Source organism: Schistocerca serialis, chromosome 2 (genome assembly GCF_023864345.2).
Source record: "Schistocerca serialis cubense isolate TAMUIC-IGC-003099 chromosome 2, iqSchSeri2.2, whole genome shotgun sequence".
NCBI lineage: Eukaryota > Metazoa > Arthropoda > Insecta > Orthoptera > Acrididae > Schistocerca > Schistocerca serialis.
This window is the reverse complement of record NC_064639.1, coordinates 713,016,769-713,033,595: the sequence shown is the minus strand read 5'-3', so window position 1 is coordinate 713,033,595 and position 16,827 is coordinate 713,016,769. Positions and strand designations below refer to the sequence as shown.

At 38.9% G+C, this 16,827-nt stretch overlaps 1 protein-coding gene across 3 annotated transcripts in view; it reads left to right on the top strand.

Moving 5' to 3' along the window:
- The window catches only part of LOC126457895 (ATP-dependent DNA helicase PIF1), a 100,842-nt gene extending 85,477 nt beyond the window's left edge, over window positions 1–15,365 (top strand). For all 3 annotated transcript variants that reach the window (XM_050094567.1, XM_050094566.1, XM_050094565.1), the window contains 2 exons: window positions 6,016–6,161; window positions 15,057–15,365. In XM_050094567.1, coding sequence (XP_049950524.1) covers window positions 6,016–6,161; window positions 15,057–15,287 — 377 coding nt within the window. In that variant the 3' untranslated portion in view covers window positions 15,288–15,365. The remainder of the gene's footprint in view (window positions 1–6,015; window positions 6,162–15,056) is intronic.
- Window positions 15,366–16,827: the final 1,462 nt, after the last annotated feature.

Below are 16,827 nucleotides of genomic sequence, written 5' to 3'. Positions count from 1 at the left end.
ATCAAAACCAGTTTAACTATGTTCTATTTGAGTAACATCCTTAATGTCGCAATATGACATTATTATTATACACAGAAATCTTCTGCCCATCTGAATGTGGTGCAGATAAATAGTCTGAATACATTGGGACTGCAGCCGCCCAATGACAGCGATGATCTAGCCACCTACCTGTTACCACAGTGTTATGCCAGGTACATGCACAAAACTACTATCACTTTATTGGTGGTAGCTGCAGTTATACGATGTATGCTCTGCAGTGACATTACAGAAGAACTTCAACTAAATGTCACTTTTGGGACCATGGGGTGCTTGGAACACTAAAGAGGTCAGATAATCAGAGGAGAATGAAACACATCGTTTAAAGAGCTCAGAACGGCATAATAAACCAAGATCAAGTAAAAAAATTACATTTCTAATAAAGAGAAGGCAGACAGAAAGTTTTAGCACTGAAACCTATTTAAAAAAGTGTGAAATGTATTCAGTTTTGTGAACCTAGACTTTGTGGCTGCATCACACCACCTCTTTGCACACACTATGTCCAGAGCTGTAGCAGTTGGCTGTTGTTCCAAATATTTGTGTGAAATCTCGAATGCATCCTTCACGGCAAAGTGGTCTTCTTCCTTTTATTCATCATATGGCTCATCTTGCGTAACATTATACTGTTGTAAAACCAGATTAATGATCTGATCCCCTTAAAGTTCTTCATTGGTAACAGCAGCAGCAGCATTACCTTCCTCTGCTGTCATCCTCTACATCAGCAAGAAAGGGATAGCATTCTGCATAAAGCTAAATTACAGCTTTAAGATTGAAGGAAATACAGTAACGAACAGAAAGCACACAGATGAAACAGCAGATTAAAGAGTACAGTAAAGCCAACAGTCAAGCAGAACAATAGTCTGTGAACTGAGCATGCATGAGGAGTATTGACTTAGATGGACACAGTGAGGCAAATAGTTGGATAACTTTGTTGAGTGCAGAGCACATAAAGATGGTCAGACACATGGTCAAATTATCCAAGGCGTCAGTTAGTAAAAGGTCGGGTAGTCGAGGTTCTACTGCACTTGGTAACCTGACAAAAAAGTCACAAAATATAACTATTTTCACATGAGAGGATACAGGATCCTCAACCATCTCCGAACCACAGAAAATAGATTTCGACTGTAAATTTATGGCAACGTAGTTTTCAGAAGCAAATTAATCAAAAGGGAGGGCCCCAATAGATAGGAAAGAAGCTACAGCTAAATAAATATTCAGTGATGCATAATTAACAGGCACTTGGATTATACAGGGAGAATCACCTAAGACTTGCACTGCAAATTTTGTGGAAATGGAAAGTGCTATTTCTGTGCGGTTTATCACTGAATGGATTGGTAGTAAAGGGCTTGTACTGTTAGCCAATAAACAGATTGCAGTAACACTTAGAAATTGTATTGTTGTGCAAACATACACTTTTTAAATGTCACAATGCCTATTGACATTAACGAACTAAGAGTAGAGTAAATGAGGATGTCTGTGGTGTTTGTTGCAGGATTCTAGTAAGAGTCTTGTACGAGTTACTGTATTTTGAAAAGTTCCCACACCAACACATGTACAATGCATGTGATAGCACACCATAAAGAATAACATAAATGCATATGCAAGTTATGTGGATTCTGACCACTAAAGAGACAACTGACCATCACAGTTTGTGTTCAGAAATGATTGCTTCACACATGCTAGAATTTCAGTGGAGATATCTGAGCAGGTTGCAGTAGTATGTCATTGCATGTGATCGGATGTGGTTAGCATGTGCCTGTAGACAGCATATCTCAGCTTTCAGCACAGAAAAAAAGTCTGCAGGCATCAAATCCCAGGAATGGGCCAGCCAAGGTACAGGTCCTCTGCATCCAATCCAACAATTTTCATGAAAACATACTGTAGTACTTCGTGCACTATGGGCTGGACAGCCATCATGTTGGTGCCACAGGTTTCTCCTGATATGCAGAGGAATATCTTATAGCATCCATGAAAGATAATCTGTTAAGAGACTGAAATACTTGTGCGTGTTCAGTTATTGAAAAACAGGAAAATGAGCTGATGGTTCACTATCCCACAACACATGTTTACAATCCATGGAAGCTGACATTCCACCTGATGATAACAATGGGAATTGTCAACAGACCAATAGTGCATGTTTCGGCAGTTTACTTGGTCTTGATTGGTGAACATGGCTTCTTCACTAAACAAACTGGAGTACCATGTCTTAATGTCCATTCACAGAAGTTAACAAGATTCTTATAATTGTTTCCACGCAGCTCGTGATGGAGAGAGATGTAATTGGGATGAAACCTATGTTGATGAAGAATGTGTAGTTGTTACGTTGTCTAGGTGGTAGACTACCACTTTCACTTACTGGTTCAATAGGTTGATAAAAAATTGCTGATGTGATTGACATCTATTGGAATATCTTGCCACATACACCATACAAGAAAGAACTGCATTCTTCCTACACACTCCATACACCATGAGCATGTTAGCTTGTTCTGCATTGGTTAATCCCTTTGTCCACTCAAGACCTACTGCTTGAACTGTCACACACTGACTGACTAGCAAGTGGCAGTGCACTCAATGACCACACAAGCACACTGTAAGCAAACATAATAACATTGCGTACCAAGCAACTATGTAGGTCGAGTGGCACAAACAAATGTTGGTGTGGAAACTTTTAAAAATTTGATATCCCGTAAATGACTTGCACTAGAATCCTGCAACAAACACCATTGATATTCTAATTTATCCTTCTTTAAGTTTATGTCAACAGGCATTGTTCCATTTAAAAAAACTGCATGTTGCAGAAAATACACTCTTTCCTAAGTATCATTACAGTCTGTCTATTGGCCAAAAATATGAGCCCCTGACTACCAATCTTTTATGTGAAAACTGCATGTCAAGCACTTATCATGTTCTCAAAATATTTGTGGTGTAAGTTTTAGGTGATTCACCCCTGTGTACACACAATGATTATCACTACATGAAAACATAACTTTAAAAAACAAGCACAAAATAAATCCAATGAAAATTCTCCAAAATATGGTGTCAAGTGAATATAAGCAGAAAAACGACTAAAATATATAATTATTTATATAACTTGTCCATCATGCAGAACTTTAACGACAGTAGTCTACACTGATGGATCAATGGTCGACGATCTTGTTGGTTTAGTCTTCCCTAGCCATCCTTCATTACTGACTATCCAGGAGTCTCTTTATGCCCTCGGCAACGGTGGATGTTCAGTGACCTTCATTTGGACTCCAGGACTTGTCAGGATCCCAGGCAATGAACTTTCTGACTGCGTGGCCGAACAGGCTACCAGTAAACCAATTCTGCAGTTTGGCCTGCTGGAGAAAACTTCGATCGATCTTCTGCCTCAAAGTTTTTGTGATCTGGGATACTAAAGGGCGCACCCTTAGTACACCAAATAAACTATGTGCTATCAAGGAGCCAATGAATATGTGACGGTCATCCTTGCAAGCCACTCCCAGGGATTCTGTTGTCTTTTGCCAGCTCCACATTGACCATACTTGGCTAACACATGGTCATCTCCTCCATTGTGAGGATCCACATTGGTGTTGATGTGGCTCCCTTGTGACTGTCGTCCACATCTTGTTGGACTGCCCAATTTTAGCTGCTCTGCGGCGGACTTTTAATCTTCCGAGCACCTTGCCTCTAGTGTTGGGCGACAATGTCTCAATGGCTGATGTTGTTCATAAGGATGGTTTTTATCACAATCTAAGGGTCTGGCTTTCTCTCCCAGACCTCATCCTCCCTCCATTCTTCTTCCTCACTCTTTCTTTACGTTTGTGTTGGTGGTGTTCTTGCCCCTGTGTGTGTTCATCTCACCTTCTCTTTTAGGCTGGAGATTTTAGTGCGTTGCAGAGTGGCTGGCTCGTCCTTTTTTATTCTTGTGATCAGCCAACCTCGGTCAGCTGCTAGATTATTTTAATACCTTCCACTATTTTTCCTTTTAGTGTATGTTTTCCCCTTTTGGTTAGCTTCTTTTGTTTCTTCTTTCAGTGTGGTTCCCTGTTAGTTTTCCACCCTTTTTGTTTCTCTGGCTCCTTTAGGGAATTGTTTTAACTTGAGCTTTGTTTGCATGAGGGAAAATGGACTGATGACCCTGTAGTTTGGTCCCTTTATACCCCAAACCAAACCATCCAACTCCAACAATTAATATGAAGGCAACTTTTAATTAACGAGCACTTTTTGTGCAAATATTCTTAACTATCTTCATAAAAACCAATACGTAATTAATCGCCTTTTGTTTAACATAATCAGCAAAAATTACTATAGGCTGTGAATGAAATTAATCTGATACATAAATATTGCTTGTCAGTTGTGGACCCATACCATTTAGGATTGACAGGGGAAATAGGGAAAATTCGAAGGATGACAATGCATTTTGTAACAGGTTTGTTTAAATGCAGTGGCATCACACAGCTACTCATCTTCCATATTAGATGCTTCAAGAAAGGCTTTGCATGTCCTTATGTGCTTCACAGTTAGAATTCCACAATCAAATGTTCCTAGAAAAATGGAAATACTGTATTACTTTCTCCTACATATATTGCATGAAAAGACCATGAAGGTAAAAGCGGTGGTATCTGAGCTCACATGTAGGCTTATCAACTGTCATCCTCTCCACATATCATTCTCAACTGTAGCAGGAAGGTAAGGTGAGACATCAGTACACAAAGTGCCCTCTGCCCCACGTAGGAAGTGAAGTAGGTGTCCAGATAGTATCAGTGGAACTCAGTAAACAAGATAGTCTTTAACAGAATATAACTGAGGCGCATAATTGTAGGCTTCATATGTGTTTGCAAACCCATTTGTCTGCTTCACTTGTAACATTTGAGAGATTTGTTCACAAGGTGTCTTCGATACAGTTGATGCTTTTGTGTCCTCCGCTGGAGCTGGGTTTATGAACAAAGTATCACACCACAGTAATGTAATATTTGCCATCCACTTCTGTATCATTGAATGGCAGGCATTTGAAAGATTGTTTTGGAACTGCAGGTGCCATGATCCAAAACATGACATTAAATTTTAGTTCAAGCTTCTCTGTTTCAGTAGTGGAAAGGACCAGAAATTGTCTCAATTTGGTTAGCAAAAATGAAGCAATAGTATGAAAGGAATACTTGCTACCCCCCATATAGCAAAAATTCTGAGTCGCAGAAAGGCATAACAAAAAGACTGGTGGAAAATGAGCTTTTGGCCAATATGGCATTTATTGGAAATAAATGACACACACACACACAAACACAACTCGCACACACAACCAGTCTCTGGTAAGTGGAGCCATGCTTCTGAGGCTGATGTTGGTCTCTTCTCAACATCCTTGAAATGCTTTTTGAAGGTTAAAAGATTTAGTTCAGCATGTACAAAGGATTTAGTACTTGACCTGTAATTCAGCAAAGAGTCTCCACCAACACCCACCCCCTGACCTTCTCCCATCACACCAGTAGACTTTTTGTAGTTCTCAAAGGTTGGTAATTTTTGGTGACACACAATTTCAAATAGTTTTGACTCTGTACATAGTTTATTGATTTAGATAGTAGAGGATGAGATGGGAGTGTACAGAAGGCATCAGTTCATTCTCTGTAGTTCTTTGAAAGATTTTGTAGAAATATTTTAAAAGCAATGTAGAAGAAATAAAGTTTAGTCATCCTGCTGAAACTAGGAAGAGATCCAGATAACTGTGAGCAGAGGAATCAAGCGTAACACTGCCATCCTAAAGTTCTTAATTTCTACTGTGTGTATCACTTCTGCAATTTTGATTTTGTTTATAGCTCTTTTTTTTAAGTCTTTACTCAGAAGAGAAAAGAATGATTAGTCATTGTCCCATTGCCTGTGAATGTTATGTTTATTATCCTGGAACACAAACAAAGTGATTTTCTGGTTGTTGGTCAGAATTATTAAATTTAAGAAGTCTTAAATGTTCCCTTCATTGAAATGGGTTTTCATTTTATGTTCAAACAGGGATGCCAGCTATTCGGTTCTGTTCCAGAAAAGAGTATGTTATTCGTCCAGATCGCTGGGTTGTGAAAGCTGCTGGAGGTACAATACTTACAAGAAAGCAGCTACCACTTAGACTTGCATGGGCTTTCTCAATTCATAAATCACAGGTAACTGTTTAGTATCTTAATGATAATCAGTTTTCAGGGCAGACATCTTGTTGTACTAGAATAAAGAAAGAAAAGGTGGGAGATGGAAATAAAGAATAATACAATTTTTAAAAACAATGTGACAATAATAAAAATTGCTAGATCTGACCCATTTCACATAATCATGTGACTCAACAATTATGATCTGTGGAATATCCAAGTATTAACTATTGTGTTGAATGTTAACATTTTTTATAAAGTTATCAAGCCATATATTGAGTAACTATAAGTCAGAATATCTTATCATTCAGGTTCAAAACCTGTAAATAGTTCCTTAAATCACCAGCAGTCATACATATTTCATTTAAATTTATGCAACACTATTTGTATCGCAGGACACTGCGCTACATTTTCAGTGTTGCATAAAAGCAACGCTGAGCACATCAATAATTTTTACGTATTATGTTTATTGCATATTTGTATTATTTTGGGGTCACTGGTACTAAGAGAAAAATTGTATGCCTCGTCATCGCTCCCCATACAAAAGAAAAATAGTCTGTTTCTGTGTAATGTAAATGACATGACAACGTCCTTGTTTCTGCAGCATCAAATACAACTGGTATGAACACAGTAACTAATGTTCCAAGGTATTCTTTGTTTAATGTGTGTAATCCTTCAATGCATGTCAACAAATTAGTAATGATTGTCCATCCTGTATACCAAATTTCCCTTTTTGGGTAATGGAGTAAGCTGTGTGCTAATATACTACTGTAAGGAAAAAGTGGAATGTCCAGAGAGATATGACCACAATGAAATTTATTCTGCTGATTACATGACACTAGAAAAACTAAAGTGTGGCAGACCAGTACATGCACTGTGACTGGAAATACAGTAGAACCACCAAATACTGTAATCGAGCTGCTAGACTTCATGGCATGGAATCCAAAAAGCACCTGAATATGCTGCTGGGGAATACCCTGTCACGTAGATTATAGGTTCGTCCACAAAGCATCAACTATGGCTGCAGGAAGACCTGAACAATCAAGTTGCTGATTGAGCAGATCTTGGACGTGTCAGACAAATGGGCAGGCCAGGAAAGCAGTGGTACCTGTAGTTCTTCGACGAAGTCTGACACATTCCTCACCACATGGGACCTGGTATTGTCCTGCCGAGACATGGCATGTGGAATGGCATGCAAGAGGCACGGGCGGTAATATCTCCCTAATGTAGCAGTAGCTGTTCAGATTGCTTTTAAGATGTTAGAGGCAAGATCACTTGTTACAGGCAATGGCATGCCAAACCATTACACTTGGGGTTTGTTCACTACACTGCTCAACAATACAGTCTGCCCGATTGCGTTCACCATGGGAAAGTTAAACGTGTATGCAGCCATCACTGTAGGACAAGTTGATGACTGATTCATCCGAAAAACACTGTGTTTTGGCACTCAATTTGCCAGAGTCGATGTTCATGTGCCCATTGCAGGCCTTGTTGGTGGATTCTGGTCAATGGAAGCCAGTGCAATGGTGTGAACGTCAACAATCTAGCCTGCAGAAGACTGCGTCAAATCATCAAAGCTGACATGTCCACACCCATTCCAGTGCTCCAATATTGCACCAACACTATGGATGAGGTTGTTCTGTCTGCTACGGATCAGCAGACGATGGCAGCCATCACGCACCGTGTTTAGATCGTATTATCTGTACCCTATCAGATATGTGTACAGCCTTCTTATCTCCACTGGTTCCATATCTACCTCCTGGAGAAATGTCATTCTGCCCTGTTTGAACACACTCGCATGCTGTTACTCAACCCTGTGATGTCGGAAAGGTGTAGTGGCACATGGTTACACATTTCCGCTTCTTATGACTGCTCCGCAACGACTGAGCATTGTGTAACACTGCTTGTCCGGTCACACAGAAGAGTGTGTTGTTGGGCCTATGTGCATGCCGCCCCTCTGCCATTTAAATCACTTGTTACGGTTCCATTCTTCTACACATCCTGTTATTGTAGTGTATGGCAGACCATTGCTTCTGAGTGTTCTATTTTTTACAAACTGTAGTATATCTTTGAAAGGCATGCTTCTTCCATTTGTTTCAAAATATTTAGGTCCTGTCAAGTGCCATCAATGTATTTCTTAATCATCCCAGGATTTAAAATCCTTGGGGTGAGTTTCCAAAATTTTGCCACATCCCCTAGAAAATAGCTAAGGGCAAAGTTGATTTTCTTGTGATCTCCCCACATCTCCAGTAACGATCTAGAAAATACGTGCAGATAATAAGTACGGTGCACTTCCCCGTCAGATTTAAACTTTGGAGGATGTTTTGATAAACCCATACTACTTCAAAGTTGGAGCTCCTCTATGACAACATTTGATAACCCAATGATAGCTATTTTCTAAGTTCTTTCTGGATATTTTCTAATGCTTCCCACAACTGCTGAATGTCCTTCTGATGTTGTACAATATCACTCAAAGAATTAGTTACAGCACTAGTTAATACCATTCTTCTCTTGTATCTTATGTTCAGCTAACTCTTGTAGAAGCTCCTCCATACTGATCACGGCATTTGGGGCACTAATTACTGAGCCAAAATCTTTACATTGCTCCAAGGTTTCCACTCTACTTTGTATTTATGATATTTGACGATGTATATCTCTGAATTCGTGTTTATCACTCACTTCTTTAAACTGTTGCGTAACCTTGTTCCTGACCATATCACATTGATTTTCTATTTCACATTGTCTCTCCTTAGGTAATTTGTCTAAGGTCAAACTATATTGAAAATGTTCCTATCTAAAGAGTCTACTTTTGTACATACTTCTTTTGAGGTCTGCATTGTAATACTGTTTGACAGCTTGTGTAATTTGTTTAGCTGCTCCGCTTGAGCGTTACCACCATTTGATAACTATACTAGGTTTTTAAAATTCCTGACAATGCTATCCATTTTGTGAGTAGTGATATGCACACAGTAATAACAACACTATTATCTACCCAAGAACACTGAAATCCTCTGATTCTGTTCAGATACAAGCACAAAAAATCAGAACAACATATATCAACACTACTTCACAACCAGAATAGCACCAAAAAAGATTTAACTTGCAGCTATTTGCAGCTCACCTTATCGCACGCACTGCTTGCTGTTTGCTGCATTGTGCGTGGGTGAAGCAGTGTCGTTATCAGCCAGTGTGTAGCCATTGCCATAGTTAGCTGACCAGCTGCCACACTGTTAAGTGAAGGTACACTCGTGAGCTTCTAAAGAGTCACTCACTAGGAGTGAGGAGGATCTGCAGTGATGTGACGCGTGGTGCAGGGAATGGCAATTGAATCTCAATGTAGACAAGTGTAATGTGCTGCGAATACATAGAAAGAAAGATCCCTTATCATTTAGCTACAATATAGCAGGTCACCAACTGGAAGCAGTTAATTCCATAAATTATCTGGGACTAGGAATTAGGAGTGATTTAAAATGGAATGATCATATAAAGTTGATCGTCGGTAAAGCAGATGCCAGACTGAGATTCATTGGAAGAATCCTAAGGGAATGCAATCCAAAAACAAAGGAAGTAGATTACAGTACACTTGTTCGCCCACTGCTTGAATACTGCTCACCAGTGTGGATCCGTACCAGATAGGGTTGATAGAAGAGATAGAGAAGATCCAACGGAGAGCAGCGCACTTCATTACAGGATCATTTAGTAATCACGAAAGCATTACGGAGATGATAGATGAACTCCAGTGGAAGACTCTGCAAGAGAGATGCTCAGTAGCTCGGCACGGCCTTTTGTTGAAGTTTCGAGAACATACCTTCACCGAGGAGTCAAGCAGTATATTGCTCCCTCCTACGTATATCCAACGAAGAGACCATGAGCATAAAATCGGAGAGATTAGAGCCCACACAGAGGCATACCGACAATCTTTCTTTCCACGAACAATACGAGACTGGATTAGACGGGAGAACCGATGTTGTTGTTGTTGTTGTTGGTGTTGTTGTTGTTGTTGTTGTTGTTGTTGTGGTCTTCAGTCCTGAGACTGGTTTGATGCAGCTCTCCATGCTACTCTATCCTGTGCAAGCTTCTTCATCTCCCAGTACCTACTGCAACCTACATCCTTCTGAATCTGCTTAGTGCATTCATCTCTTGGTCTCCCTCTACGATTTTTACCCTCCGCGCTGCCCTCCAATGCTAAATTTGTGATACCTTGATGCCTCAAAACATGCCCTACCAACCGATCCCTTCTTCTAGTCAAGTTGTGCCACAAACTTCTCTTCTCCCCAATCCTATTCAATACCTCCTCATTAGTTGTCTACTCCCGGGGCCTTGTTTCGACTCAGGTCTTTCAGTGCTCTGTCAAACTCTTCACACAGTATCTTATCTCCCATTTCGTCTTCATGTACATCCTCTTCCATTTCCATAATATTGTCCTCAAGCACATCACCCTTGTATAAACCCTCTATATACTCCTTCCACCTTTCTGCCTTCCCTTATTTGCTTAGAACTAGGTTGCCATCTGAGCTCTTTATATTCATACAAGTGGTTCTCTTCTCTCCAAAGGTCTCTTTAAATTTCCTGTAGGCAGTATCTATCTTACCCCTAGTGAGACGAGCCTCTAAATCCTTACATTTGTCCTCTAGCCATCCCTGCTTACCCACTTTGCACTTCCTGTCGATCTCATTTTTGAGACGTTTGTATTCCTTTTTGCCTGCTTCATTTACTGCATTTTTATACTTCCTCCTTGTGTATATTTTTATCATGGATTCTGTCCTTATCAATGATTTTGTGTACCTTCTTCTTTTTTTTTAATAACTAAAGCTTTGTTTGCATTAATATTTGTGGGTATTTACATGTTGGTATTCAGTTCATTTTAGTAATTGTCTGTGTTTAAGAGAACTATGTTTAGTGTGTGAAAAATGTGCTGCTTGTTTCTGAGAATACGAGTGATTTGATGCCTGATACATTATTGTATCTTCTGTCGGTGGCTGATGTATGTTAGGTAGCTGTTTAATGTTCTGTAGCTTTCTCATCAATAAAATTTAACTGGCTATCATGTTATTTCCAAATTGTAAGTTTCATCTTCTCATGTATTGTATTTATTATATCTACAAGTAGCTAGTCTATTTTGATACCTGGTACACCTTTTGGGAATTACGGAATGCCCACACATACAGGATGAACATCAATAAAAGCATGCAGGGACAGATTCCTGACAGGATATGATGAAAAAAAGATCATACGAATATGTGTCTGGTAATGGACAGTGAGCACGCAATGACAAGAAGTCATCCCAGAACACAGTACAGAGCTTCATTGCATCCGTGCCACAACAGCTGCTCAAAGCGGCACGCAAGGGATTGCAGGTGATAGAGGTGGCTGTCATGAAGGATATACATGATCAGACTTTGGCTTACACCATATTGACAAGCCACTTGTCTGGAGCCTCTACTAGGGTTCATCTCAATATCTTGGAGCACCTCATCCTCCAAATTTGGTGTATGTACAGTCCACCGCCTCCCTGGATTTTTGCCTGAAAGGACCCATGATCACACAAACATCCAAAGAGGGCTTGAATTGTTGTGTGGTGTGGTGTGGTTGGTGACTGTGAGGGTACTTGTTTTGGTATAGCCGTGCTGCCTCAACCATTTCCATCTGCTTGGCCATACACAAGCACCATTTATGGTTGTTTCTGACATGAATACAAGATCATTCTGCTGCTTATAGTATGCTGTGTCGAACACATCCTACAACACACAGGTAACACACGGCATGTGATCAGAGGAACTTTCATTTGTCAACACCATCTACTGTGGCAATGATGTATTTCTGTATACATGTCCATAGAACCTTTTGCCTCCATTCCAGTCACTACATTTACATAGATCCTCTGCAAATCACATTTAAGTGTGTGGCAGGTGGCCTATCGAACAACCTTCACAATTCTCTATTATTCCAATCTCGTATAGCACACGGAAAGAATAAACACTTACATCTTCCTGTGTGAGCTCTGATTTCCCTTATTTTATCATGGTGATCGTTTCTCCTTATGTAGGTCGGTGTCAACAAAATATTTCGCAGTTGGAGGAGAAAGTTAGTGATTGGAATTTTGTGAGAACATTCCTCTGCAACGAAAAATGCCTTTGTTTTAATGATGTCCAACCCAAATCCTGTATCATTTCAGTGACACTCACTCCCCTACTTCATGATAATACAAACCGTGCTGCCTTTCTTTGAACCTTTTCGATGTATTCCATTAATCCTACCTGGTAGGGATCCCACATCGTGCATCGGTATTCTAAAAGAGGACGGACAAGTATAGTGTAGGCAGTCTCCGTAGTAAATTCGTTAAATTTTCTAAGTGACCTACCAATAAAATGCAGTGTTTCGTTAGCCTTCCCCACAACGTTTTCTGTGTGTTCTTTCCAAATTAAGTTGTTCATAATTGTAATTCCCAGGTATTTAGTTGAATTTATGGCCTTTAGATTTGACTGATTTATCGTGTAACTGAAGTTTAACAGATTCCTTTTAGCACTCATGTGGATGACCTCACACTTTTCAATCTTTAGGGTCAATTGCCAATTTTTGCACCATACAGATACCTTTTCTAAATCATTTTGCAATTTGTTTTTATCTTGTGATGACTTTACTAGTCGATACATGACAGCATCATTTGCAAGCAACCTAAGCTGGCTGCCCAGATTGTCTCCCAAATCGTTTGTGTAACAGCAAAGGGCTATAACACTATCTTGGGGAATGCCAGAAATCACTTCTGTTTTACTCGATGACTTTCCATCCGTAACTATGAACTGTAACCTCTGTGACAGGAAATCACGAATCCAATTGCATAACTGAGACGATATTCCATAAGCATGCAGTTTCTCTACAAGCCACTTGTGTGATACAGTGTCGAAGGCCTTCCGGAAATCCAGAAATAAGGAATCAATATGAAATCCCTTGTCACTAGCACTAAACACTTCGTGCGAGTGAAGAGCTAGTTGTGCTTTACAAGAAAGATTTTTTTTCTAAATCCATTTTGACTGTGTGTCTATAGAAAGTGCTTTTTATGTAATTCCTAATTTTCTGACACAATATATGATCCTAAATCCTGCTGCATATCGATGTAAATGATATGAGCATATAATTTAGTGGATTACTCGTACTACCTTTCATGAATATTTGTGTGACCTCTGCAACTTTCCAGTCATTGGGTACCGATTCTCGTTGAGTGAACGGTTGTATACGATTATTAAGTTTGGAGCTATTGCATCAGCATACTCTGAAAGGAACCTAATTGGTACACAGAGTGGACCGTATGACTTGCTTTTATTAAGTGATTTACATTGCTTCACTATTCCGAGGTTTTCTACATCTATGTTACTCACGTTGGCAGCTGTTCTTGATTTGAATTGTGGTATTTTTACTTCATCTTCTTTGGTGAAGGAATTTTGGAAGGCTGTGTTTAGTAACTCTGCTTTGGTAGCACTGTCTCCAATAGTATCTCCATTGCTATCACACAGAGAAGGTATTGATTGTGTCTTGCCACTACCACACTTCACATACGACCAGAATCTCTTTGGATCTTCTGCCAAGTTTCAAGACAGTTTCATTGTGGAAACTATGAAAACCATCTGACATTGAAGTCCGTGCAAATTTCAGGCTTCTGTAAAAGATCACCAGTCTTGGAGATTTTGCGTTTATTTAAATTTTGCATGCTTTTTTTTTAGTTGTTTCTGCAACAGTGTTTTGACCTGTTTTGTGTACCGTGGGGGATCTGTACCGTCATTTGTTAATTTATTTGGTATAAATCTCTCAATTGCTCCCAGTACGATTTCTTTTAATTCAAGCCACACTGGTCTAAACTTAAATTGTTAATTTGCAAGATGTGGATATTGTCTCTTAGGAAAGCATCAAGTGAATGTTGTCTACTTTTTTGAATAGGTATATTTCTCTTTCATTGTTGGACGATTTGGGTTTACAATATTCAGTCTCGCTACAACAACCCTGTGTTCACTAATCCTGCATCCATTTTGATGCTCATTATTAACTCAGGATTATTTGTTCCTAAGAGGTCAAGTCAGGAATCCATCATTGCAGTTTATTGTTTTTATTAATGTTCGCCCTGTATCGTTAATCCATAGGATGTTTTCTTTTTCGACAACATTGTACCAAATTAGTACATATTCTACATGATTGACAAATACATATAATATGGTTTCTGACACTGAGGATTCCATCATTACTTTTGTAAATAAAATTCCCTTATTGAGCTGTGAAGTTACTTCAAAGGATTCATATGAAACTGTATCATATGTTTTAAGATTTTCTTATGTAATTTTTGTTGTTCCTGCTACTCTCACATCTTCTACATTAAACGAAGTGAGAATGGGGATGTTTGTCCTTTATGCATTGAATCAGTTGTGTAGTGTTACTTGTAGTTCTAACAAATATTTTTTTAAAACAGTCATTGAACATAAAAACATAGTTCATACTGCACAGTGAGATGAGGTTTTGTAATTATTTAATTTCCTGAAACAAAATAAAATGCAGCACTAAAAGTCAGATTAACATCTACAAATACAACCATGAGAGAATTGCTGTGTATGTCATTCATCTTTATTCTTTCATATAATCCATGAATGTTTTTCTTACACAAATGGTAATAGGTGCTTGTCCTTCGGAATGCCAGGGATTTGGATGTATTCTCACACAGGCACATGTGGTATTATGTTACTTATATTTTTTGTTATAAGTTATATATGTTAAATGTTGTCATATTTGTTGGTTGTCATGATGTTACATTTTCGGATATTAGCTAGCTGTTTCTTCTTAACATATCAGAAATAGGACATTGTTGTGATAGGTGGTGGTGATGTGTCTCACACTTTCTTTGCTAGCTAATAATTCTTTATTTTTGTGTTTCAGGGATTATCACTGGACTGTGTGGAAATGTCTCTATCACGTGTGTTTGAGGCAGGTCAGGCATATGTTGCTCTGTCCAGAGCAAAGAATTTTGATACATTGAGGGTTCTTGACTTTGATCCTAAACAGGTCTGGGCAAATCCAGAAGTTTTGGCCTTTTATAGGAAATTTCGGCGAACTCTACATGCCATGGAAATTGTTCCTTTAGGCAAAAAAGACAGAAAACATTACTAAAAGTAAATTAGTTTCATTAATTTTGTTTCATTTTGACACTGTACTTTAGTGCAATTCTAAATAAAATTTTCAGATTTTTTTACGATTGTAATACTGCTCTTTTTTTGGAATGACCTTAATTTGTAATGTCAGCATCACGGATTGTGACTCTTTGTGTTCCAGTTGACTGAGGAAAAGGAGGGAGGGGGGGGGGGGGGGTTATAGAAAAATAGTTGTGCCATGCTAAGTGTAATTATGAACAAAGCACTGCGTAGAAAACTTTATTTTCTCTTTTACATTAAAAAAAAATTAAAGGCTAAATGAGACTATAGAATAAGTTGCACATGATTGTATTCACAGATAACGATAAGAGAGTAGATTGATAAGTCTCATAAATTTGCCTGGAAGAACACAATATTTTTGTTGTGCCTTCATGGTTAGGAACTTGATTATTCAAAGGATCATATAATGAATTTCAACAACGTACAGCACAGTTCATAGTTGTCAGCTGTCTGAATAGGTTTCAGTGCCAACTGCGATTGAAAATGGAAAAAACCAGTGTCTCATGCTGTTAGCGAATATTTTCATCTGAAGAGTTGGACTGCTGCACAAATCAAAACAGAATGGCTTGAAATTCATGTGGACTCTGCACAATTCTTGAAGACTATTTGCTTCTGGATTAATGAATTCAAATGCAATTGGACAAGCATTCAAGACTAAGCACACTCGAGCCACCCAGTTCAGGTCACCACTAAGGGAACATTGACAAAATCCATGAAAAAGGTAATGCAAGACTACTGAATAGAAATTCGCAAGATTTCTAAGGTTTCAGGCATCTCAACTGAACCAGTGCATAATGTCCTGCATGGAGAATTTGCTATGAAGAAACTGCGTGTGAGGTGGGTGCTGCAATTTCTCACTGTGGACCCAAAGTGCATCTGGCATTACATTTTAACACAATGTCGGACTGTTTTATCACAGTCTGCTGGGCTTTTTGTGTCAATTTGTGAATGTTGATGAAACTGGTTTCTGCAGTTCAGTATGCTATCTTCAGGGCCCCAAAAGCACCTCTCAAAAAGTTTCGATATTGGCGTACTGGACCCATCTGTTTCCAGATGTCATGAATTCTCAAATGCTTCCTTCAAAGACCTGACTGCAACTCGCTTAGTGATTGTATTCTTGCAAGATAAGGCAGTTGCATTGGTAGCCTTGTGCTAATATCAACAATTCTCTGTTCACTATTCTTAAATTTACAGCACTTACATTTGCATCAGTGCTGTGCAGTTTTATTTGACAGTTATTTAATAAAGTCATTTTATTGTATCAATATTCAGCTACTTGGGTGAATCAAGTAGACTACAGCGCAGTACGGTATAGAGTATATGTTTTCCAAACAGCAAAGGACATCTATAATGGCAAAAGTGACATTGACAGTGCACCAAAAACTTGACATTATAAGGTGGTCGCAAAAGGTACGAACCGAAGCAATATTATGAGTGAATTTAATGTTGCACCTTCAGCTATATATGACATTGAAAACCAAAACCAGCTAGAAAAAATG